The sequence below is a fragment of the Cervus elaphus genome, chromosome 5 (genome assembly GCF_910594005.1).
Source record: "Cervus elaphus chromosome 5, mCerEla1.1, whole genome shotgun sequence".
Lineage (NCBI taxonomy): Eukaryota > Metazoa > Chordata > Mammalia > Artiodactyla > Cervidae > Cervus > Cervus elaphus.
This window is the reverse complement of record NC_057819.1, coordinates 110,865,700-110,889,414: the sequence shown is the minus strand read 5'-3', so window position 1 is coordinate 110,889,414 and position 23,715 is coordinate 110,865,700. Positions and strand designations below refer to the sequence as shown.

At 50.3% G+C, this 23,715-nt stretch overlaps 1 protein-coding gene across 1 annotated transcript; it reads left to right on the top strand.

Annotated features, from left to right (window-relative positions):
* Positions 1-6,040: 6,040 nt before the first annotated feature.
* On the top strand, positions 6,041-17,631 carry TBX21 (T-box transcription factor 21). Its single transcript, XM_043904343.1, has 6 exons — positions 6,041-6,793; positions 14,142-14,296; positions 14,674-14,795; positions 15,276-15,425; positions 15,577-15,638; positions 15,882-17,631. The coding sequence occupies exons 1-6, from the start codon at positions 6,303-6,305 to the stop codon at positions 16,507-16,509; spliced, it is 1,608 nt and encodes a 535-aa protein (XP_043760278.1). The 5' UTR covers positions 6,041-6,302; the 3' UTR covers positions 16,510-17,631.
* Positions 17,632-23,715: the final 6,084 nt, after the last annotated feature.

Below are 23,715 nucleotides of genomic sequence, written 5' to 3'. Positions count from 1 at the left end.
GCTTCAGGCAACGTTCAAAGAATGGGGTTTGTCCCCTCACCTCCTCCCCCCACTACCACCTGTTCCCCCCTTTGCCCTTCCTCTCTGGCCCATCCCAGCTCCAGCCCCTAAGTCTGCCTCATCTCGTCCCCACCCCCACAGTGTTAACCAGATGGACAAACCAAAGGGTCTTGGGCCAGAGACAGGCCCAGAGCAGACTCACAGGTGGGGGCCCAGTCCCAGACAGACAGACAGACATGCAGCAGGCACACTGAGACCTAGAGAGACCTCAAGGCCCTGACAGAGATGTGGAGATACAGAGATGTTTGCAAATTCAGCCCCAGAGTAAGCAGATGGATGGACACCGAGAGAGCGCCAAGGAAACTACTCTCAGGACAAGCACCCCAAGATTTTACAGATCCCAGAGCTAGAGATGGGTGTGAAGAAAGCACACAGCCAGGCAGGCAGGAACACAGGGGACCCCAAGAGACCCAGAATCAGATAGATATAGCAGAGAAGAAACTCAGAGACTCAGAGGCCCTGAGAGACCAATAGGGTCACGGGGCAAACAGGGATACATAGGGCTCACAGGAAGCCAGGCAAGGGCCTTGGAGAGCAAGGGGCCAGGCAGGGGCTGTTTGGCTGACCTGTGGCCAGAGGCCCTGGGGAGTGGCCTTCCAGAGGCCTGGCCTGGCAGAGATCTGACAGTGCCAAGGGATTGTACGGTCTCCAAAGGCACAAGATGGGGAGTAGAGAGGAGCCTGGCTGTGGAGGGATTAACCCCTGGCCTGCATCCCACTACTCGGCTCTTTCTTGGCTGCACCCCTCCAACACCAGCTCCCTTTAACCAGAGCCCTGGGTATTCCCGCCCCCCGCCCCCCACCCCCAACTCCTGGTAACCGGACTCTGCTTCCTGCCTGAGATTAAGGGCCTGTCTGTTGAGATTCCCCAGGAAGGGGAGGGACACACTCTCTCCCCGGGGCCTCCCTGAAGCTCAGGACTGCCCACTCATAGCCTGGCATGCCCCCAAGAGGTTGCTCAAGCACCCAACATCTTGAGGTCCCTTCAAGAGGGGGCAGGAACCCTAGCTTGGGAATGCAGTGAAAGTGGGGTGCTCTGTGGGTGTGTGTGGGGGGTGTGGGTCTAGTGTGAAGAGCTGGGGCCCCCGGGTGACAGCGGTTAGAGACAGAAGAGCTGATTCAAGATAAGATGTCCCCGGGGGAGGCCTGAAATACAGGAGAACCCGGTGTGGCCTGGAGCTAAAGGATAAGGCTTCCCAGCCTTGCAGGGGTGGGGGGTGGGGAAGGGGAACCAGCCTGGGAGTGAGAGCCGGGGCCCCTTGACCTTGATCGGTGTTGAGCCCACACTGATCACCTGGTGCTGGGTGCTGGGGACTCGGAACTCCCGCAGCTGTCATGGGGAAGGGCTTCTACAGGTGCTTGTCACTCGCCTTCTGCCCTCCCTGGCTGTTAATCCGATGGTTCCGGCCATGCTATCTGAAGGACCGGCAGTCTGGGCCCAGAGCGGGAGGAGGTTCAGAGCGGGTGGGGGTGAGCAGAGCAGATGCCCAAGGAGCTCAGGGAGGCTGCATGTGGGACACGCGAAGGGGGTGAGGCTGCAGGGATTTGTCTAGCGTTGCTGTGTGTTTGTGTGTGTGTGCATTGCATGTGCTTGCTCACACATGGGTGCAGTCCATTGTATGTGCACAGGCTGGCATGTTTCAAGCCTGCATCTGAAGGGCAAATGCACTGAGGGGCTCGAGAACTTTGATCCCAAGGTCACCTCGCTAGGAATTCTTTGGAGGCAGAGGCTGAGCCTACTTTATCTCTGTGACCCCCGAGTCCCTGGGGTCTGGCCTGTCCCGGTCTCCAGGGAATGGTGTATGGGTCTCTGGAGGGGAAGACTGCCCTTCCTGGGATGGGATCTTGGTTCTTTTTGGGCCCAGGACCCTAGTGGAGACTGAGGTCTGGATTTGAAGGGCCTTTTGTGGGGAACCAGTGGATGCCAGAGGGAGGGAAGGGAACTGCGGGCAGCTTGGAGGAGAAGGGGAGGAGGCACTTTAGCACAGCCTGTGCCTCTGCTCATGGACAGAGGAGCCTGGCAGGCTACAGTCCATGGGGTTGCAAGAGTCGGACATGACTTAGCGACTAAAGAGAGAGAGAGAGAGTGCCTCTGCTCTGCTCTTGCCTCGGGGCAGAACCCCATGGCCTTCACACTGCCTCACACCTCTCTTGAGACCTGGTCATCCTGACAGAAAGTTTTTTAGCTCCATTTACTGATGAGGAAGCCAGGGAGGTGAAGATACTTGAACAGACCACACAGCCAGTTGGAATTGGGGTTCTAAGCCAGTTACATCATTTCCGTTGCCACAAGTATCTCTGCCTGCAAACCTCCCTCTCCCTGGCCCATCTCCTCTGTCTTCTTCTCAGATCTCCCTCTCCTGGCCTGAGACTTGCCCATTGAGTCACGCTCTGGGTTTCTGACTTTGTGGCCCCTGTCCCTCTCCATCTCTGAATCTTTCAGAAACCCAGCCCAGCCCCCTCCCCCTGTGCTCTCTCCTTTTCCTGCCCTGCTTCTTCTCCAGCATGCCGTCCTCCCCGCTCCACTCATCTACCCTCTCACAGCCTCTCAGGTTATGCCCAGCAGGGTGGAGGCAGAAATTCTGGATCCTAGAGTCCTCACATGTGAGGTCTCTGCCAACAGCCACCCCCTGTGACTGCCCCGTGGGCCGTTCAGCACCCTACCCTGGCACCATGCAGCATGAGCCCATTCAAGAGCCTTCCAGGTCCTGGGAGTGCCAAGCATCCACACATTGTAAGGAGAGAACACAGGTGATGGTTAGATTCTGGGGTGAGGAACTGCCTGGTCCTGGCACTTCAATAAGAAAATATACTCAGTGCCTGGAGCGGCCATCCTCAACCATCACACAGTCTTCCAGGTGCCAAGGGGCACACAACAAGCAGGGTCAGGGCACAGGCTTTCTCAAGTTGGGACATGATTTGGAGGTAGAATGGCAAAACGGGAGTGGGCCTGAGAGTGGGATGCATGGACTCCAGGGGGGGGGGGGGGGGCAGCATCACCTGGACAGATACTGGAGAACCAGCCACAGACCTGGGAATCAGAATCTCCAGAGGGAGGTCTGAGGAATTCACATTGGAAAGCTTCCAGGCACCACCTGTGATGCACAGTCATGGCAGGTGCTGTGTGGCATCAGAGGAGCCAAGCTCCTTTTTGAGTCTTGATAAGAAATGGCTTGAAAAGAAGCCTTGAATATAGGCAGAACAAGGTGAAGAAAACCGCTGTCCAGGTTGGTGGGCTATGGGGCAATTTACTTTTCTGTTTTCCAAACCTTTTCTGATGTGATCATATGACTTTTCATTTATTACAGTTGTTCTCCCTCAAAATGGGAAGGCAACACTCTTGTGGGAAGAGCACTGGATCAGGAGTCAAGAGATGGGGGTTCCAGCCCTGGCTCTGCCACAAGTGGGGTGTGAGAGTTTGGTAGGTTGTTCATTTTCCCACATTTCCCATCCAGCCTGTCTTGTGACGTTTGATGTTTGTTGGAGACAGTGTCTCTCCCATCCTGAAGGCATACCCTGTTCTTTGCTCCTGCCCCACCCAGACCAATCTTCTGGATGATCAATGGGTAGATCCATGAGAGAGGGGCTGGGATGAGCAGCGATGGAAGTGAGCGGATCCCAGGGGGCCCTGTATCCTGCCCCACCTCCCCCACCTCTCCAGTCCTGGGGCCTGGGAAGAGGATGAGGTGGCAAGGGGAGGAGGAGGTGTCACTGCCAGAGTTCTTCTTCTCACCCGAGCTGGCAGAGAGGCGGGCCTGGCAGTGGTGACACCGGGGCTACTCAGCCCCCGCTTTTCACAGGCACTTTCTTTTTTGGGTGGAAGGAATTGGAGGGAGTGAGTGAGGAACCTGGGGTTGATGAGCCGGGCTGTGAGACCCTCTAACAGTTCATCAGGTTACACAAAGACTGCCTCCTGCCACCCTCTTCCTCCAGGGACATGTCCCCAGGTCCACCTGATTCTGAAATTCATAATCCCTCCTGCCCCCAAAGCTGGGCAGGGGCTTAGGTTCTTCTGTTCAGGGGTAGGGGAAGGATCACTTGACCCGAGGATGAGCATGGAGAGGAGGAGGGGGAGAGACAGGGAGGAACAGGGCCCCAGTTGGCCCTCCATAGCCAAGCACTTAGCGAGAATGTCTCCCAGAAGAGGTGTCAGCGTTCAACAGCCTCATGTCTCCTGGGGAAACCAGTCATTCAAGGTAGACTTACTAAAATCTTTCATGTTTCCCCAAAAGTAGCCAAGGGTCTCAAGATCACCTTCTCTTTCAAGCAATGCAGCCCACATGGACCAGCAGGCAGAAACTTCCCCCTTCGGGAAGGATGGAGAAGGTGGGTAAAGGGCCAGGAGGAGGCCAATCCTGGGTTCTGGTGCTGTGGTGTGCTGGCCTCCATGCTCAGAGGATGTGCTTATGTTCTTTCCTCCCCCCCTCCCTGGGTCATGCCCGCCTCCTGGGGTCCCCAGCTTTGCCTTCACCTGCCAACCTGCCTCTTGGTTCAGCTCTAGTTGGGAGCAGAGAGTCCCCATGGGCCCCTGAGGGTGAAGCCCTGTTGAGTTGGGACAGGGATGCAGAGATGGGGCCAGCTCCCAGGGGGAGAACTGAGGCAGGCTGGGGAGGGGCGGGGGCGGGGGGAAGGGGAGAGAGAAGAGGTTAACCTTTAACATGATAAAAATGTTAAGGTATTTTTCAAAACACTCTTACAAATGTAAATCTTCATATATTGACATGTGAAAAATTCCATCACACCTTGTTGAGTGAAAAAACATTATGTGTATATATGTATGTATGGTATGCATGTGTGCATGTGCAAAAGACAGACCAAGAAGGGGTGTGCAAGGAATGATGTCTGGGGTGTTCAGCAAAATTGTAATCCTATTTGCCTCTGGGGGGTGGCATTTGGTGTGGTTTATGCAGTCCTATTTTTTACTTCTTTATACAGCTTAAATTTTCTATATGAGTGTGTTTTACCTTTTTTCACAGGAAAACTCCCAATGAAGATATTTTCAATCAGGGGGAAAACAATCATCATAAAAGGAATATAACTACATTAGTCAACAGAAAAAGAAAACAGAGAAAGATAAGCCCCCAGAGTCCTACCACCAAGGCAGCCCTTCAGAACATGTGGTGGGTTTCCTTCCTGTCGGCCCACTCTGGGTCTGTTCAAAGCTGCTTTTCCAACCAGGTATAATAATAGACTGAAAAGTGCCACCCAGGTGTCCTCTCTCATGTAAGGCTCACAGGCCCTCTAAAAAAGTGCATCAGTTTGTTTTCTCTAGCCTGGGGGACTTGAGGCTGACTTTCAGGCAAAGAAAGTGACTTGCCCAGGTCACATATACCTGAGTGATGGTCAGAGCCAGTCCTGGGACTCTGAGCACTGGCAGTCCAGTGCTGCTTCCAGTGCCCATGGCTGACACGCCCACGTGCAAACCCTCAGCCGTTGCTATGCAGTTCGCTTGATGGAACTCTTCTTGCTGCCCACCAGGTCCCACGTCTGCCCTAGGGCTGAAGGAACAGATGCACGGAACACAGCCTGCTTGGGCCTCTGGCAAAGAGGAAGAGGGCAACACTTCACACAAAGCCACTCAGCTCGGAGCCTGGGCACACAGTGAGCATCAGTGAACATCTGTCACATGGCCATGGGCAAAGCGGCTTGGAGCCTGCGAGTAAGCCCATCTGGGTCATCACTGAAGGCTTCCCGTAGGAGGGGGCCTTTGAGCTGAAGCTTCAAGGATGGGTGGAATTTCCACGAGGGTCCAAAGGAGAGAAACAGTCTGGCGTTTCACGTGGAGGGGTTGACTCTTCCATAGGGCATAAAGTCTTTGAGCGTGAACTACAAGGCGCACCGGAGACTCGCTGCTCTGCACTGTGGGGGCCCTATAAGTCCTCACCAACCGCGTAGAATTTGCCGAGTTATTAGCCAGCAGGGGCGGGGTGAGGCGGGGCGGGGCCGAGGTGGCGGGGTGGGGGGGTGGCCGAGAGAGCTTCATAAAGCCGCAGCAAAGGCGCCGCGACGCTAGTGACAGCGGCCCGCTGGAGAGGGAGCCCGGGAGCTGCCGCGCGCCCGCCAAACGCGGGCGCAGGACCCAGGCGTCCGAGCCCGGGCTCCGGTGGGGCCCCGCCCCTCCCCCCGGCCCCAGGGCCCCGGCCCCGCCCCCGCCCACCTTTGCCCAGCCGACCCCCGCGCCCTCCCCCGCGCGGAGTGGGGCCGGTCCTCGACGGCCCGCGGGAAGGTGCCAGCCCGCCCCGGATGGGCATCGTGGAGCTCGGCTGCGGAGACATGCTAACGGGCACCGAGCCGATGCCGGCGAACGACGAGGGCCGGGCGCCAGGCGCCGACCCGCAGAACCGCTACTTCTACTCGGAGCCGGGCGCGCAGGACGCCACCGACCGTCGCGGGGGTGCCGGCCTGGGGGCGCCCTACGCCGGGGGCGCCCTGGTGCCCTCCCCGCCAGGCCGCTTCCTCGGAGCCTACGCCTACCCGCCCCGGCCCCAGGCCGCCGGCTTCCCCGGGGCGAGCGACCCCTTCCCGCCGACGCCGGGCGCCGAGGGCTACCAGTCGGGGGACGCCTACTCGGCTCCGGACCCGCGCGCCACACTCTACCCGGCGCCGCGCGAGGACTATGCACTGCCGGCGGGGCTGGAGGTGTCCGGGAAGCTGAGAGTTGCGCTCAACAACCACCTGTTGTGGTCCAAGTTTAATCAGCACCAGACGGAGATGATCATCACCAAGCAAGGACGGTGAGTGAGGCGCGCGCCGGAGCGCCGAGCGATGGGAGCCCCTTCGTCCCTGACCTGCCCTGACCGAGACGCGCTTCTTTTTTTTCTGTCTAGACCGCTAGTGTCTCCGTGTCCCTCACAGCTTTGGCTCAGGCCTTGAGGGGAAGGAGGGAGTTGAGGTGGGGACAATCTGGGGGTTGTTTACTCTCAGGACATTGCACCGACAGGCGCAACCCGAAACCCATGAGTGACGGAGGCGAGAGACACAGGGAGCCATGGTCCGGGTTTAGGGCGAGGGTGCCTATGGTTTCCCCAGGCACTGGGGTGCCGCTCTCTGCATGAGTGGGGGACGCCCAGGGCGCAGGGGGAGCGTGTGCTGTGGGTCTGACAGAGCAGGGCACCTCTTCGCCCCTATGTGCTGGGAAACCCAGGGGAGGGCAGAATCTTGCAGTGGAGCGGACAGCAAACCAGCCCTCCTCTCAGGGGCCCTCTTTGCCCACCTCTCCCCGTGCCCTTGCTGCTGTTGTCTACAGGTCAGCTCTGAGGGAGGGAGACGTGTAAAACTGGGATTTGGTGACATGGAGACCTAGTCGCCAAGTTTCCTTTCCGGTAGTACTTTGAGATCATATGTCTGGTGTGTGCGTTTGGTGGGGGGAGGGAGGTGGGACGTGGGAGAGGGCATAGATTCCTTCCAGACACGGTCCCTGCCTGAGGGCACAGATGTCCATGGGCCTGAGCAGGTGAAGCTACCTCAAGGGTCCCAGCTGGCAGCCAGTCCCAGTCTCTGCACCCTTCAAGGCCTGTCCCCGAAAGCCTGCCCCACCCTGACCCAGACGTTCAGTTCACCCTGGGGAACCCCTGGTTCCGTGGCTCAGGCTCTCCTGAGCCCAGTGCGTTACAGGGTAGGGTTTTGGGGCCAAGGGTGCTGCTTCCGGAGAGAGTCTCCTACGTGGGGAAAGAAAGAGAAACTTGCAGCTTGTGTGTTATTTGAGTAGCAAACTCCACTCTGAGTGGGCCCTGACTGCGTCTGGTGGGTGAGAGTGTGCACGCACCCTTCCCCGGGGAGGGGTCTGTGTGGGCAGAGAACTAGCAAGGGCCTCTGTGTGGAGGCAGCTGTGTCATCAGTGGACCCGAGAGGTGTTGAAGAGCAGATAGGAAGTGTGGGGCTCGGGAAGGGAGAGGGGAGAGGCCATGCTGGGCCAGAGGGTTGACATTCATTCAAGCAGCACCCTTGGCCCCAAACCCTACCCTGCATGCGCTGGGATCAGGGGGGCCTGAGCCATGGAACTAGATCCCTCAGGGTAGACTGAATATCTGGGCATTGCTGGAACATTTTTCCGTCCTGATGAATGATTTCTATGAGATGGCTTGGGATTGAGGGACCTGTCCACCAATCACAATTGGCTTCAAGTTGCTGAACTGTTCTTTCTCGGGGATGAATCCAGGAAAGACGGCATTTTCTTTTATGGCCTGGCCTTCATCTTCTAGGCCATCTGATAATTCCTGTCTGCTCCCCCAACCCTAGTCCCCTTCTGGGTGACCCTAGGCACAGCCCAGGCTTCTAGGCTGTCATGTCTAAATTGGAGGGAACCCAGAAGATCCTGTTCCGTCTTCTTCCTGGACAGACAGGGAAATGGACCCAGAGACAGTAAGAGACTTTTCCGAGGTCACACAGCACATCCATCACTGGCAGAACTGGCACCAGCTCCCAGATGGCATGTGCCTGGGTTTCTTTCTCTGCTCCCCCAAGACCAGGAGTAAAAACAGCCACCCACACTGTCCGAAGGCCTTGATGCATTCATAGTGCTTTCACTTCCATTATTTCACTACGCTAGGTAGGCCAGGCAGCCTCCCCGTTTGCAGCTGAGTGCGCTGAGGCCCGGGGGGCTGATGGCTTGCACTTGGTCACACGGCAGACCCGAACTCAAGCCTCCACTCTGTTGAGTGGTCAGGAAGCCTTCTCACCCCGGGGCCTGCTGGGGTCTCCCCACAGACTTGCGGCCAGGCCCCCGCTCCTCCAGTCTTGAGGGCTGTGGTGGACAGAGCTTCGGCAGAACTTCACGGATCTGGTGGTGCAGGACTGGCTGTGGGTCTTAGGGTACAGTGCAGCACATATTGCTGTAGTGGCTGTCTCCTTTACATCTACAGCCTCATTTTTCCTTTACGTTCCTGCTGAATAACCCTCTCTTGACAGTTGTGTTGTCTCTCTTTTATTTTTTTATTTTATTTTAATTTTCCATCTTTTGGCCACCCTGCACTCCTGCATAGCATGTGGGATTTTAGTTCCCTAAGTAGGGTTTGAACCTGAGCCCTTGCCTAGGCAGCCTGGAGTCTTAACTACTGAATCACCAGGGAAGTGCCTCGTTGTCTCTCTTTTATTTAAACCCACACACTTAATTTCCTTTATTATGAAAAATTCCAATATATACAAAAGTGAAGAGAAACACGTAACAGATCTCCATCTACCCATTACCTAGCTGTCGATACTAGTCCAATCCTGTTTCTACTTTTCCTTTGTTGTGTTAACGGCCATACCTCTGGTCTGAAACTGTGTTAGTGATAGCGTAAATAGTAAGTAAATCCTAGATACTGTATTACTTCATCCTTAAGTAGTTCTCTGTGCACCTCTAAAAATGGGTTGTTTAAAATAAATGCAATACCATTAGCAAACCTGAAAAGAAATTCTTAAATATCATCAAATTTCCCTGATTGTTTTGTATGCTCACGCACTCTCCAGTTTTACAATCCTTACGCTTTCAAATCGTCCTGAAGGACTGCTTCGGACACTTCGTGGGTTGGAGCTGTTGGAAGGGGACAGTGGCCTTTCACCATTTCCCTTGAGGCCTCCTCTTGGATCAGGCCTCAGGGTGGGGTGGAGGAGACAGAGGACACACCGCTCCCAGTTTGGCACACGGGTCTGTGAACTTAGGCTCCAGTGATCTGGGAAGTCGGCGGCCATTTCCTTCTGCTACTGGCTTCTGAAATGTAAGACGGGCTCAGAGAACAGCTCCCTTTCTGCCCCCTTTCAGACCAGGGCAGACTGGTCTGTCCCTCCATGGTTTCCAGTGATCCGTCAGTCACCACCACATCACCCACGACTTTCTTCCTTTTTGAAAAATCCTTCCAGCAGGCCCACCCACAGCCCCGTAGCCTTTCGCCTTGGGGCTGACTCACTCCCTCCCAGATTCTTCCTCTCCTACCCACCCTAGACCCACCTCGCAGTGTGGACAGGACACAGTCATGTTCTCCTCCGTGGCAGGAATGGGATGGGGAGCGGGGCAGGAGGTGGTTCTGGGGTCCAGAGACTAATCCAGGCGGCTCAGATGGGACCGAGAGGGGAAATGGAGGATAGGAAGATGGACTGGCCAAGTGGAGGGTTTGGAGTTCAAGTTTGTGTGTCTGTGGTCCGTTAAGCGCGCTCATGTTGCTGGGCCTCATGTTGTTTCTGGGAGGCAGCTTGTCTGATAGTCAATGGTAGACATTCTCAGCAGAGGAAGAACGAGGCGGCTGTCTCCGTGTGTGGGTGTGTGGGTGTGCAGTAATTGCTGGCAATCCCCACTTTTCTGGGTGTGATTAGTTGATTATTATAATTAAGATAACTCTGTTGTTAAGCAGCTCTATTTGCATTTGTGTATGTATGTGCGAGGTTAGGGCTTGGTAAAACAATTTCAGTCCCGCATTATCCTGGATCGCGGGCCTCAGACCTGTTGGTTTTCTCTTCTCTACATTCCAACTCCAAGAATTTTTTAGATCTTTAAAAAATATTTTTAGCTTTAAGCCTGCTTTAATTTGGGCTGATGGGCTTCATTTCTCATGGGATCTGTGAAGATGGCTTTGCTTTTTCTCTTTCCCTGTTTGCTGGTGGCCGTCTGATTTCTATTCAGTGGATCCGAGGTTAGTTCGAGGAGGCACTCCCTTGATGCTTAGGTACGTTTTGCATTTGGATCCATAAAGACATTGCCGAACGCGCTCCTCAGACTTCCCTGGCGGTCCAGTAGTTAAGACTCTGCACTTCCACTGCAGGGATCATGGGGGTTTGATCCCTGGTTGGGGAAAATCCCACACTCCCCGTGAAGCATGGCCAAAAAAAACCCACACCTCTCCTCAAAAGTGGTTTCAATTTACACCCCCACAGATAGTGGAAGAAAGGACCAATTATCCTGCAGGCTCAATAGCAATTAGGTATTATCAATTTTGAAACATTTTGCGAACATGCCTGATAAAAGTGTTAGTCATTCAGTCATGTCCGACTCTTTGCAGCCCCACAAACTCTGGCCCATCAGGCTCCTTTGTTTATGGGGTTTTCCAGGCAAGAACACTGGAGTGGGTTGCCGTTTCCTCCTCCAGAGAGTCTTCTCGAGCCAGGGATTGAACCCAGGACTCTTGCATTGCAGGCAGATTCTTTACCGTCTGAGCCACCAGGGAAGCCCAGACTGATAAAAACCATCTTTAAATTTGTGCCTAATAACCGCTAATTGGAGTATTGTCGGAAGTGTTCAGGATGGGGAAGGGGTACAATGACTCTGCGAATCATTTCAAGGTGGATGGTCCTTAAGGAGTGGTGAGCTGTCTTTACTAGGGGCTCAGATTGGCACCAGACTCCCTTTTCCTTCCCAGCAAAATGTCATGTAAATCAAGGGCTATTTTGGGATCCCAACTGGTGGTGAGTCTAGATTTTTAGGGTGAAGTTGAGACCTCCCTTCTCCTCTCCCTCTCCCCTACCCCACCCCGGTCTTCTTGTGTCTCCTGCTTTTCCTTCTACTAGTAAGAAGCAGGAGGGGGCGGTGGAGACTATAGCATGTCCCCTGCCATCAGGAGACTCCAGCTTGGTGATTCCACCAAGAAGCCATCACCAAACTTCTCTGAGCCTCATTTTCTTCAGATGTAAAATTGGAAAAGAACATTTTGTACCTCAGAGGACTTTTTCAGTGAACTGGCTACTGCATATGTAGAGGCACAAAGAATAAGTTCCCTTCTCTCTCTTTATTACTACATGTCTGGATAGGAACTGGGTACAATATAGGAAGCATGAATGACCTGACCACTGTTGCAAAATGAGTTAGTGGTATCAATGGGTTGAAAATATTCTCTCACTCTCGATTGCTCAAAGCCTCATCCCTAACTTTGATTTCTCCAGTTGACTGGCACGCTAAGCTCCTGGGACCCAAGGCCTCAAACCAGAACTCTGGACTCTTGCTTGGGGTTCTTCAGCCAGGCCAGAGGGTTTTGACCACTCTGGGCCTGGGAGAAGGTGGGACGAGGGTGGGATAGGGTAGACAGCGAGCTGAGTTGCACATCTTTCAAACTTCGTAACAGCTCTGAGAGGAAAAATGGACAGGAATTGTTATCTCCATTTATGGGTGAAGAAAGTGAGGTTTGGTTTAGGAATTAACTTATCTTTATTAACTTTTAATAAATTAACTTATTGAGTAAGTTTCTTTTTCTCAGCCCAGGAGAGTCTGGGGAAGGCAGGAATGTGACAGTACTCTCCTGGGAGATCTTTCCAAGGTTATTAGGGATGTTGCTCTAGGACCCTCTGGGGACTGTGTGTGTGTGCACGCGTATGCTCGGCTGTGTCCAGTTCTTTGCGATCCCATGGACTGTAGACTGGGATCCACCCGAAAGTGCTCTTTGGCCCCTGGAACTCTAAATCCCCCAGGTTTCCTGACTCATGGACCAGGACCTTTCTTCCCACCCTGCAAGGCTTCTTGTAGGAGGAGGAGAGAAGTGTGTGGGAATGAAAAGCAATTCTGATGAGGATTTGACTCTGCCATCTTAAAAAGTCTGCTCTTCCTGCTTGAGTCGAAAGAGAGGCTAAGCCGGAGAGGCAGTGGTGATGGTAGAGGTACTGGTTGTAGTGATGGTGGTGATGGGAGTTGTGCTCACTGAGGTGTTCCTTGTAGTGATGCTGGTGATGGTGGAGGTGTCAGTTGTAGTAACAGTGATATTGATAGTGGAGATATTGGTTGTAATGATGGTGGTGGAGGTGCTGGTTGTAGTGATGTTGATGCTGGGGTGGTGATGGTGGAGGTGTCAGTTGTAGTAACAGTGATATTGATAGTGGAGATATTGGTTGTAATGATGGTGGTGGAGGTGCTGGTTGTAGTGATGTTGATGCTGGGGTGGTGATGGTGGAGGTGATGGAGATGGTTGTGGAATGGCAGTGCTTATTCCTCTGAATCTGTTACTCAGCACAATAGCACAACATCCCAAATCCAACTTCCTCCACTTTTCCTGGGAACCAGGACTTTGATCACGAGAACTGTGCTCAATAGAGTCCCTCTTCCAGGTGGATGGAAAGCTCCGGCTAGGACTTCAGCTACTTCTCTGAAGACCCAGGCTGGGAGCAGGTGGCACTGCAGACGTCAGGCCCAGGAGGACGGGGCAGGGAAAGCCTGCGGATGACCGCTCTGAGGCTGGGTGTGTGTTAGCACCATGAGAGCCGCAGCGAGAGGATGGATGACAGACTGAGGCCAGACCAGGGTTCGGGGAACTCAGAGATGAAGACCTACTAGGAACAGCCTGTGTTGGGGCTGGCTTGTGGCTTTGCTCCCCTCCAGGGAGCAAACTAAGGCTAGAGACGGGTGTGCAGCTAATGTTAGCAACTGACGCTCAAAAAGAAAAAAAATTTTAAAAGCCCTGCTTCGTAGTGTTTGCTGATTTCCATGGTAAATACCCCCATAATGGCTGCTTGCAAGCTGCCCACATGTTGTCACTGAACTTGGAGTTGGGAAGAGACGTGTGGCAGCAAATATTATCTATTTTATCTCCACCATACCAATAAACAATCTCAAGAGCAGAGATAATAGTAAAGTGTAGTAAAAAATATCGAGAAGTGATTTTTTTGAGTATTTATTACCTTGACTTGTGATGTAATATATTTCATGGTAGCTTATATGATTTAATTTTCATTGATATTTATTTTTGGTTGTGCTGGGTCTTCATTGCTGCACGGGCTTTCTCTAGTTGCCACAAGCGGGGACTTCTCTAATTTCGGTAAGCAGCTTCTTATTGCAATGACTTCTCTTGTTGTGGAGCACAGGCTCTAGAACTCAAAAGACTTAGTAGTTGTGGCTCATGGGCTTAGTTGCCCTACGGCATGTGGAATCTTCCCCGACCAGGGATTGAACCGTGTGCCCTGCATTGGCAGGTGGATTCTTAACCACTGGACCACCAGGGAAGTCCTGGTTTAATTTTTAATTGTTGCTGTCTAACAACTGGTTGGCAGACTTCCTGGACTTCCCCAGCTGGCTCTGGTGAGGATGGGAGCTGGCTCCAGCACACCACTGATGGACGGCCTTGGCCCAGGGAACGGCTATCTGGGGGGCTGGGGGCTGATGATATTGGTGGGTCTCTCTGTTCTCCCCAGGCGGATGTTCCCATTCCTGTCATTTACTGTGGCTGGGCTGGAGCCCACCAGCCATTACCGGATGTTTGTGGACGTGATCTTGGTGGACCAGCACCACTGGCGGTATCAGAGTGGCAAGTGGGTGCAGTGTGGAAAGGCTGAGGGCAGCATGCCAGGTACGTGCCTCCTTGGGAACCAGGGGCATGATTTTTCTCTAAGACTGTGCGCCCCCTGGTGGATCCAAGAGGAACCCCCCCCCAACCCCCTACCTCTGACTCCTAGGATTTAATTCTCTAGTTCCACCCGATCCCATCCACTCCACCCCACTCCATCCCTTCCCCTCCCACGTCTCACTTTCATTCTGTTTGTCATCTCTTCTACTTTGCTCTATCCTGTCCTCAGCTTGGCCCTCTGCCCACACCTCCCCCATCCTGCCCCGTCTGTCCTCCCCCTCCATCCTTCTTGCCGTGCCCCTCGGAACAGGCAAAGGAAGCCTCACATGACCAGGGGCCTGATCCCAGGGCTGCATGCCAAAAAGATTAACTGTCCACAGGGAACCGCCTGTACGTCCATCCAGATTCCCCCAATACCGGAGCCCACTGGATGCGCCAGGAGGTGTCATTCGGGAAACTAAAGCTCACGAACAACAAGGGGGCTTCCAACAATGTGACCCAGGTGGGACGCCTCCCCTTGGGACAGCCCCCCATCTTTCCCTGTCCCTGAGGCCACAGTGGGTCCTGCGGGCTGATTCTGTTCTATAAGAGCGACTTCTCTCCCTCTCGGACCCTGGTTCTTTTCCACCCACCTTGAGAGGAAGCTGAATCTCAAGGCAGATGGGGGTCACATTCAGGTCAATGTGGGCCAACGCAGCCTGGGGGTTGGTATCGAGTCAGTACTGGTGGTCCTAGGGAGTGGATGCAGAGTTTCTTTGAGTTGAGCAAGCCTATTAAAAGTGCCCTTGGTGCCCTGAGGAGGTTCAGGACTGAGGTTGGAGGCTTGGGAGAAGTTACATGTTGGCAGGGCAGAAGAATGGTCACGATGACTTCAGGGTCCTTTGTAGCTTGGCCGTAGGGTGGGCCATAGGTGGGGTGGGGGAGGGGAGGGCTCCTTTGCACTCCCTCCCCCCACGCTCACAGCCGTCTCACCCCCTCTCAGATGATCGTGCTTCAGTCACTCCATAAATACCAGCCCCGGCTGCACATTGTCGAAGTCAACGATGGAGAGCCGGAGGCGGCCTGCAACACGCACATCTTCACTTTCCAAGAAACCCAGTTCATCGCCGTGACCGCCTACCAGAACGCCGAGGTGAGGGCTGCCTGGGCGAGGGTGGGCTGAGCCTGGGCGGGTGGGGTGGGAAGAAGGGGAGAACAGAGCCCCTCCATTTCTTGGGAGTGAATTTGGAAATTCCCCAGCCTCAGACTCGTCACTCAGATGACTCTGTTTCCCTTCTGTCTAGATTACTCAGCTGAAAATTGATAATAACCCTTTTGCCAAAGGATTCCGGGAGAACTTTGAGTCGTAAGTGCCCCTGGGTTCAGCTCGTGTTGGCAGAGGCCTTCCTTGTCTGTCTGGAACTGGGACTCCAGACAAGTGCCCAGTCCCCTCTCTGCCTCTGCGGTGGGGAAGTGTGCAGAGGGTGCCAAAGGGCAGCGGGCAGGTCAGGAAGGAGGTATGGGGAGGGTCGTGGCGCAGGCAGGCTCCTAACTTAACAGTTCTATTCATGACCCCTGTCTTTTGCCCTCGTTTCTTTCTTTTTAAAAGCATGTATACATCTGTTGACGCCAGCGTCCCCTCCCCGCCTGGACCCAACTGTCAACTGCTTGGGGGAGACCCCTATTCTCCTCTCCTCTCCAACCAGTATCCCATCTCTGGCCGTTTCTACCACGACCTTCCCGGCCAGGCCAAGGATGTCGTTCCCCAGCCTTACTGGCTGGGAGCCCCCCGGGACCACAGCTATGAGGCCGAGTTTCGCGCTGTCAGCATGAAGCCTGCATTCCTGCCCTCCGCGCCCGGGCCCACCATGTCCTACTACCGAAGCCAGGAAGTCCTGGCGCCTCCAGGCGCTCCAGCGGGCTGGCCTGTGGCCACCCAGTACCCTCCCAAGGTGGGCCCAGCCAACTGGTTCCGCTCCATGCGAACTCTGCCCATGGAACCTGGCCCTGGAGCCTCAGAGGGGCGGGGGCCAGAGGAGCAGGGCTCCCCCTCCCTGTGGACTGAGATCACCCCACTCCGGCCAGAGTCCAGCAACACAGGACTGGGCGAAGAAGACTCTAAGAGGAGGCGTGTGTCCCCCTATCCTTCCAGCGGTGACAGCTCCTCCCCTGCGGGGGCCTCTTCTCCTTTCGATAAGGAAACTGAAGGCCAGTTTTATAACTATTTTCCCAATTGAACAGATGACGTGAAAGGAACAGGAAGAGCGTCGTTAGGTTGGTGACTCCAACCGTACCACAAACTCAGGACTGAGCCGTCCCCAGCTTCTTCTGTCCTGTCTCCTTTTGTAGTTGGTTGAGGAAGAGGGGGGCCAAGAAGGATTCTGAGGTTCACTTGCTGTCTCCTGGCCCACCGGGAAACCTGCAGGGACTGTCCTCTGCCCCTTCCCCTGCCCCAACTACAGTCATATACCTGGTGCTGCTTCTAGCTGTGGGCTCCCAGCTGGAGAACATAAAACGGACCACGGAAGGTCTGGGACACAAAAGAGCTTCCTCTCTTCTGCAGGCTGGGGTGGGGGGATCAGGGTCAGGTGGGATGGCCTGGCTGGAGACTCAGATCTCTTCCTCTGTAGAGTAACTGTCAACATTTTCATTTGTGTGTGTGTTAATCCCTGATCTGGAAATAAAGACATGTGGCTTTTCTAAGTCAGCCAGCCAGGGCCAGGGAGAGGACCCCAGTGACTTTGAACAACTGGCCTGGGCCCCACCCTCTTAGACACGGTGGAGTCCCGAGGAAGGGGCTGGCAAGGGCGTGGGGCTTGTGCATGACTCAAGAAGCAAAGTGTTGAGATTTCCCAAAGTGACTCAGTGGTGAAGGAGCTGCCTGCTGGTGCGGAAGGCCCGGGTTTAATCCCTGGTCCAGGAAGATCCCACATGCCATGGAGCAACTAGGCCCGTCCACCACGACTATTGAGCCTATGCTCTGGAGCCCGGGAGCTGCAACTTCTGAGCCCATGTGCCTCAACTACTGAAGCCAGCGAGCCCTAGAGCCTGTGCTCTGCAACAAAAGACGCCTCCTCAATGAGAAACCCACGTACCACAGCTAGAGAATAGCCCTCCAAGTAGAGAAAAGCTCCACACAGCATTGAAGACCCAGGACAGCCAAAAATAAATAAATAAAATAATTTAAAAAAAACCAAAAAAAACAGAAGCACTGTCTTGCCCAGAAAACAGGGGATGGTGTGTGAGGATACATTTTTCTTTTTGGGGAACAGGGGAGGCTATTTATTGTACAGAGAGTGGTGTCCAGATATATTACTTTTGTCTTCATCACTTTCTGGAAATAAACACAAAACTGTCAAGCGTGTCCTGCTTTGGTACCTGGGTGGGGGACACAGGCGGGGACTCTCCTGGGAACTGCAGCTGTACCCAAACTGTTCTCTCTGCTCTAGAACAGAACTTGAAGTTCCGAAGACCCTCATAGAAACTAGAGGTGATTTCATTCAGGGGATAGACTGAATTAGAGCAATTCTACATGTCCTGCCTTGGTGCTCAGGTTGATGGCTGATGCCACCTCCTAAGGTATCTTGGGATACCCTAACTGTAGAGCAGGGTGTGAGGGCAAGACCAGAGGATGGGGGCTCTGCAGAAAAAGATGACACTTGATTTTTCTGTGCATTTCTGGCAGCTTGGGATCTCCATCTTCATCTTGGGGTTGTTCAAAGATTAAAGGAGTAAATGTAAATAGGACCACATGAAATTGCTGTTTTCGTAGGTCAAGAACAGCCAAATATTGGCAGTTTCATTTGATCCAATCTAGTATATGTACTGAGCTTAGAACGGTGCCAGAAAAACAGTAAGCCCTCAGGGTGTAAACTATTGTCATTGTCGATATTATCGTTCTCTGGCTGTTTCTCTCTCTCCTTGTACACATACTGAATTGTGGTTGTAAAATGATACATGCTTCTTTTAAAGAATTAAAGCATTGTGGAAAAGTATGAAGACAACAATAAATTATCTTAAATCTTACCACCTATCAATAATTAGCATTAACAATAGGTGGATTGGATAGACAGAAATATATTTATGATATGGGAATCATACTGAAAATGCTTTTTTTCTTAATGAAAACTATTGAATTTTCATTAACAGAAGCTAATGATAATGATAATAACAACCCACGAAGCAAACCATCAAGACCCCCCAAACTCTCAAATGAGTGAAGAGAATTGCTGAACCCAAAATAAATCTTCCTTCAAGATGAGAAATATTTCCTGAAAGAGCATGCAAAGATTAAAAAAGGAGCTTATGGGAAACAGTAAAAGGTCAGAGTTCCTATGTTTGCCTCACCCCAGTCCAGAGTATACCCCATTCTAATGTGGGAACAATGTTACAGGCTTTGGGGTATTGTTCTAGTTCTGTTTAGAGCCTGAACAATTTTGCTTATATTTCATAGTTCACATTGACTCTTTTACTGGTCTCTGCCCAGAGGAAATTTTCATCACCATCTAGTCAGAAGAAGGAAAAGATAAGGAGACAGGCATATATGTGGTTCCATCTTCTTTGAATTTAGAAGTTCATCTTTTTAAAATGACATGAGGAAGTCAGCCATGTTGTACTCTCTGAATACAGATTAATTCTCCACTTGCCCTACCCCTTGGCTGTCACTCTTTGGAGTTAAGGATACTAAGTTGAGCTTATTTCTTTTCTTGGGAACTCTGGTGGGTAATTACAATACTTTTCTCCCTCACTATTTTTAAATGGTTTTGGTTTACTTCATTAGATATGAAGTGAAAGGAGTTGTGATCAAGTCATGCTCTTCTATCTTCTTCTAGAAGTCTGGTTACAGACGTTTTGATGCTTTGTTATTTGACTCACAAAAGTTCGTTACTAGTATTTCTTTACCGTTACATGAACCTTCCCAAATACTATATATTTTCCAAAAGATATTTATTTATTTTACTGAATATATATGAATCCACATACACAGAGTTTTTAGCCAATGTAGTGTGTTTTACCTTAAAATTATACAGTCTGACTGCCGTGGTGATCCAGTGGTTAAGACCCCACACTTCCAATGCAGGGGACTTGGGTTCAATACCTGGTTGGGGAACTAAGACCCCCACATGCCTTGCAAGATATATGAGAGTTGGACATGACTGAGGACACAAATACACACATGTATATGGTGGCGGTAGTTAGGCCCTAAGTTGTATCAAACTTCTTGAGACCCCAAGGACTGTAGCCCACCAGGCTCCTCTGTCCATGGGATTTCCCAGGCAAGAATACTGGAGTGGGTTGCCATTCCCTTCTCCAGGCGATCTTACTGAGCCTGGGATCAAACTCACATCTCCTGTGTCTCCTGCTTAGCAGGCAGATTCTTTACCACAGCACCACCTGGGAACCCCTATGTATATTGTTGTTGAGTCACTAAGTCGTGTTTGACTCTTTGTGACCCCATGACCTGCAGCACCCCAGGCTTCCCTGTCCTTCACTATCTCCCAAAGTTTCCTCAAATCCATGCCCACTGAGTCAGTGATGCTATCTAACCATCTCATCCTCTGTAGCCCTCTTCTCCTTTTGCCATCAGTCTTTCTCAGCATCAGGGTCTTTTCCAGTGAGTCAGCTCTTCGCATCAGGTGGCCAAAGTATTGGAGCTTCAGCTTCAGCATCAGTCCTTCCAATGAATATTCAGGATTAATTTCCTAAGATTGACTGATTTGATTTCCTTGCAGTCCAAGGGACTCTCAAGAATCTTTTCCAGCACCACAGTTCAAAAGCATCAATTATTTGGTGCTCAGCTTTCTCTATGGCCCAACTCTCACATCCGTACGTGATTCCTGGAAAAACCATAGCTTTGACTGTACAGACCTTTCACCGACAAAATGATGTCTTTGTTTTTTAATATACTCTAAGTATGTCATAGCTTTTCTTCCAAGGAAATCTTTTAATTTCATGGCTTCAATCACTGTCCGCGGTGATTTTGAAGCTCAATAAAACAAAATCTGTCACTGCTTCCACTTTTCCCCCTTCTATTTGCATGAAGTGACGGGCTCAGATGCTATGATAACCAGCTTTTTCATTCTCCTCTTTCATCCTCATCAAGAGGCTCTTCAGTTCATCTTCACTTTCTGCCATTAGAGTGATATCATCTGTATATCTGAGGTTGTTGATATTTCTCCCAGCAATCTTTATTCCAGTTTGTGATCCATCTAGCCCAGCATTTCACATGAGTACTCTTGCCTGGAGAATTCCATGGACAGAGGAGCCTGGAGGGCTACAGTCCATAGGGTTGCAGAGTTGGACACAACTGAAGCGACTAAGCAGCTAGCAGCAACCTTGAATTTTGTGTTAGTCCCTTTCTTGCTTTTTAAAATTAACACTTTGTATATCTAATTATTATGTTATTTAGCTTTTTGTTGTTTTGAATTTTATAATATGTATATATCTTTATATAATCTTTCTATTCAAGAACATGGAATATTTCTTCCTTCCTTTATTTATTTATTTAAAATTTTTTTGGTCATGCTACGGGACAAGTGGGATCTTAGTTCCTCAACCAGGGATCAAACCCTTGCCTTCTCCAGTGGAAGCACAAAGTCTTAGCCAGTGGACTGCCAGAAAAGTCCCTCTTTGTTTATTTAGGTCATCATTAAGATCTCTCTCTCAGGAAAGCTTATTAATTTCTAAGTATAGATTTGAATATCTTTTATTAGATTTAGTCTTAGGTATTAAGTTTTATTTCTCTGTAAAAGGCATCTTTTAAAAATATGTATTTCCTAATTGTTACTGGTGTGTAGAATTATAATTAATTCTTGTATGCTGATCATAAGATCCAGCCATCTTGCTAAGCTCATTATTTTTTAGTGGTTTGCTATAAATTCATTACTTTCTTTATGGGAAACCTGGTTATTTCAAATAATGAGAATGTTATTCCCTCCTTCTAAATCATTATCCTTCTAATTTTTTCTTCTTATCCTATTGTACCGGCCAGAACTACAAATGCTAGTTCCTTGCCTTCGGGAGAATGATTTCCCCCTATTTATTTCACTTTTCCCCTTAATGCTGGTTTGGTATTTCTGTAACCTAGTTCTCTCATTTTAATGCTATCTCTAGACATTTTAGATGCATATTTAATCTAACAACTTAGTGTTAAATGATATTCTGCCCTCCATTCTGGTCAATAAAACAGTTTTAGATCACCTTATTGTTGTTCAGTCTAAGTCATGTCTGAGTGTTTGTGAAAGGCGCTCAGTCATGTCTGACTCTGTGACCCCATGGACTGTAGCCTGCAAGCCTCCTCTTTCTATGGAATTCTCCAGGCAAGAGTACTGGAGTAGGTAGCTATTCCCTTCGCCAGGGAATCTTCCCAACCCAGGGACTGAACCCAGGTCTCCTGCATTGCAGACAGATTCTTTACTGTCTGAGTCACCAGGAAATACTGGCGTGGGTAGCCTCTCTTCTCCAGGGGATCTCCCCAGCCCAGGAATCAAACCAGGGTCTCCTGCATTGCAGGCAGAATCTTTACCAACTGACCTACCAGGGAAGCCCGACTCTTTGCCACCCCATAAACTGCAGCACACCAAGCTTCTCTGTCCTTAACTATTTCCCGGAGTTTGCTCAAACTCATGTTTAGATCACTTTAGCTCTGCTCTTACCCCTCTGATTCTCTATTGCTTTTGCCCCCCAACTTACTGATTTTGAACATTTCAGTTGTGTAGTTTTTCATTCCTCGCAGATTAGACTTCTGTATTATTTTACCGAGACAGTATTTGTTTGGGCTTACTTTCATGTTACTATTTATTTTGTTCATTTTTCCTTTTAGCGTTTCTACCTTTTTCTGGAATTATTTTCCCACTTCTTGAGCTAAATCCTTTATATGTTCTTTTAGAGAGAGTCTCTTTGTAAACTCCACATGTGCTTGTTTCTTATAAAAATGCTTGGTTTTGCCTGCATTAATAAATGAGATTTGTTGAGAAGACGATTTTAAATGTTTATCATTTAATAGAAGTTATTCCACTGTTTTCTAGCTTCTGTAGCTGTTTGTGAAATCTGATGCTATTCTAATTGCCATTCTTTCATAGGTCCTTTGTCTTTTTCTTTCTGCTTTCTAGATCTTCTATTTATGTTTGATGTCCAAAATATTCACTATAGTGTTACAAGTTATGAATTTATTTTTCTTGCTCATATTTAGGATATTTTGTGCTTCCTGGATCTGTGCACTCATGGTTTTCATCAGTTCTGAAAGTTCTCAGTCAATTATAATTTTCTAGTTGAAATATAGTTGATTTATAATATATTATTTCATTATCCCCTTAAATATTGCTTCTTTCCATTCTCTTTAATTTCACTCTTTGGGACTTCAATCAGATGGATGTCAGACATTTTTATTCTATTATTATTCATGCCACACAACTCCCTATTATATTTTCCCCTTGCCTTTCTTTGCTGAATTCTGGATAAATTACTGGGATATATTTTTAAGTTAAAGTCTACTTTCAACTATATTAAACATGCTGATTGATTAGCCCATCAATTGAGGGTTTTTTTCCCCATAGTTTACAAGACACTTTTCATAAGTATTTTATATTTCCATTGCTTTACTTCAAAGTTACACTTTGCACTTTTATAAGTTCTGTTTTTTCCAATCTGTACAATCCTGATGATTTTCTGTTTTATAATTTCCTTATAATTGCATTTTTTGTTTCTGTAAACATTCTGTACACAGTCATTCTGTATTTTATATTTAAAATTTTCAACATCTGCTGTCTTTGTGGGGGTGGTGGTTGGGATACTGCCTAAATATGTTGTTTCCTCTGGTACTCACTCATAATGTGTTTGCCTTCTTGCACGCTTGATGGTCTTTGTAAGGTCATGTTTGACTTTTAAACCATGCAAATCTGATAAGGCTAACTTGGGGAAACTTTCTTCCACAGGTGTTGCCTCTCATTCAACAGATGTGGGACACCAGGTAGTGGCTGGACTTTTCTTTCCAGCAATAAAGTTCTGTTTCTTGGCTAAGGGCTCCAAAAGAGTGAGACAGAAGCTTCCAGACCACTAAGAGCCAAGCCTGAGACTGGGACGGCATCACTCACACTGCATTCTATTGGTTAAGACCAGACCGTAGAGGAGGAAGGGAAACTATTTCCTCTCAGGGTGGGAAAGTAACATGTGGTACCTACCTGTTTTCTTGGAATCTTTCCTCCATCATCAGTCTGAGAATTCCTTTCTTGTCTCTCTGGTGTTGGATCTCCTGTTTCCTGGATCACGTCTTCCCATTTCGTTGTTTATTTTGTTATTTTACTGAAGGGCATTTTTTATTCTGAAGGGGTTTTATGATGCACAGGAGGGAAAACTAACATGTTCAACATGTCTGAAAATATCTTTATTTCACTTGCATGTCTGGTTGGTGGCTTGGCTGGATATAAAAGCCTCAGTTGGGAATA

What these genes read in the sequence shown, in the direction of transcription:
- TBX21 (XM_043904343.1), top strand. Translation starts at nt 6,303, where the DNA reads ATGGGCATCGTGGAGCTCGGCTGCGGAGACATGCTAACGGGCACCGAG. An exon ending in ATCATCACCAAGCAAGGACG is followed by an intron (nt 6,794 to 14,141) that starts GTGAGTGAGGCG and finishes TGTTCTCCCCAG; the next exon opens with GCGGATGTTCCCATTCCTGT. An exon ending in TTCCGGGAGAACTTTGAGTC is followed by an intron (nt 15,639 to 15,881) that starts GTAAGTGCCCCT and finishes TCTTTTTAAAAG; the next exon opens with CATGTATACATCTGTTGACG.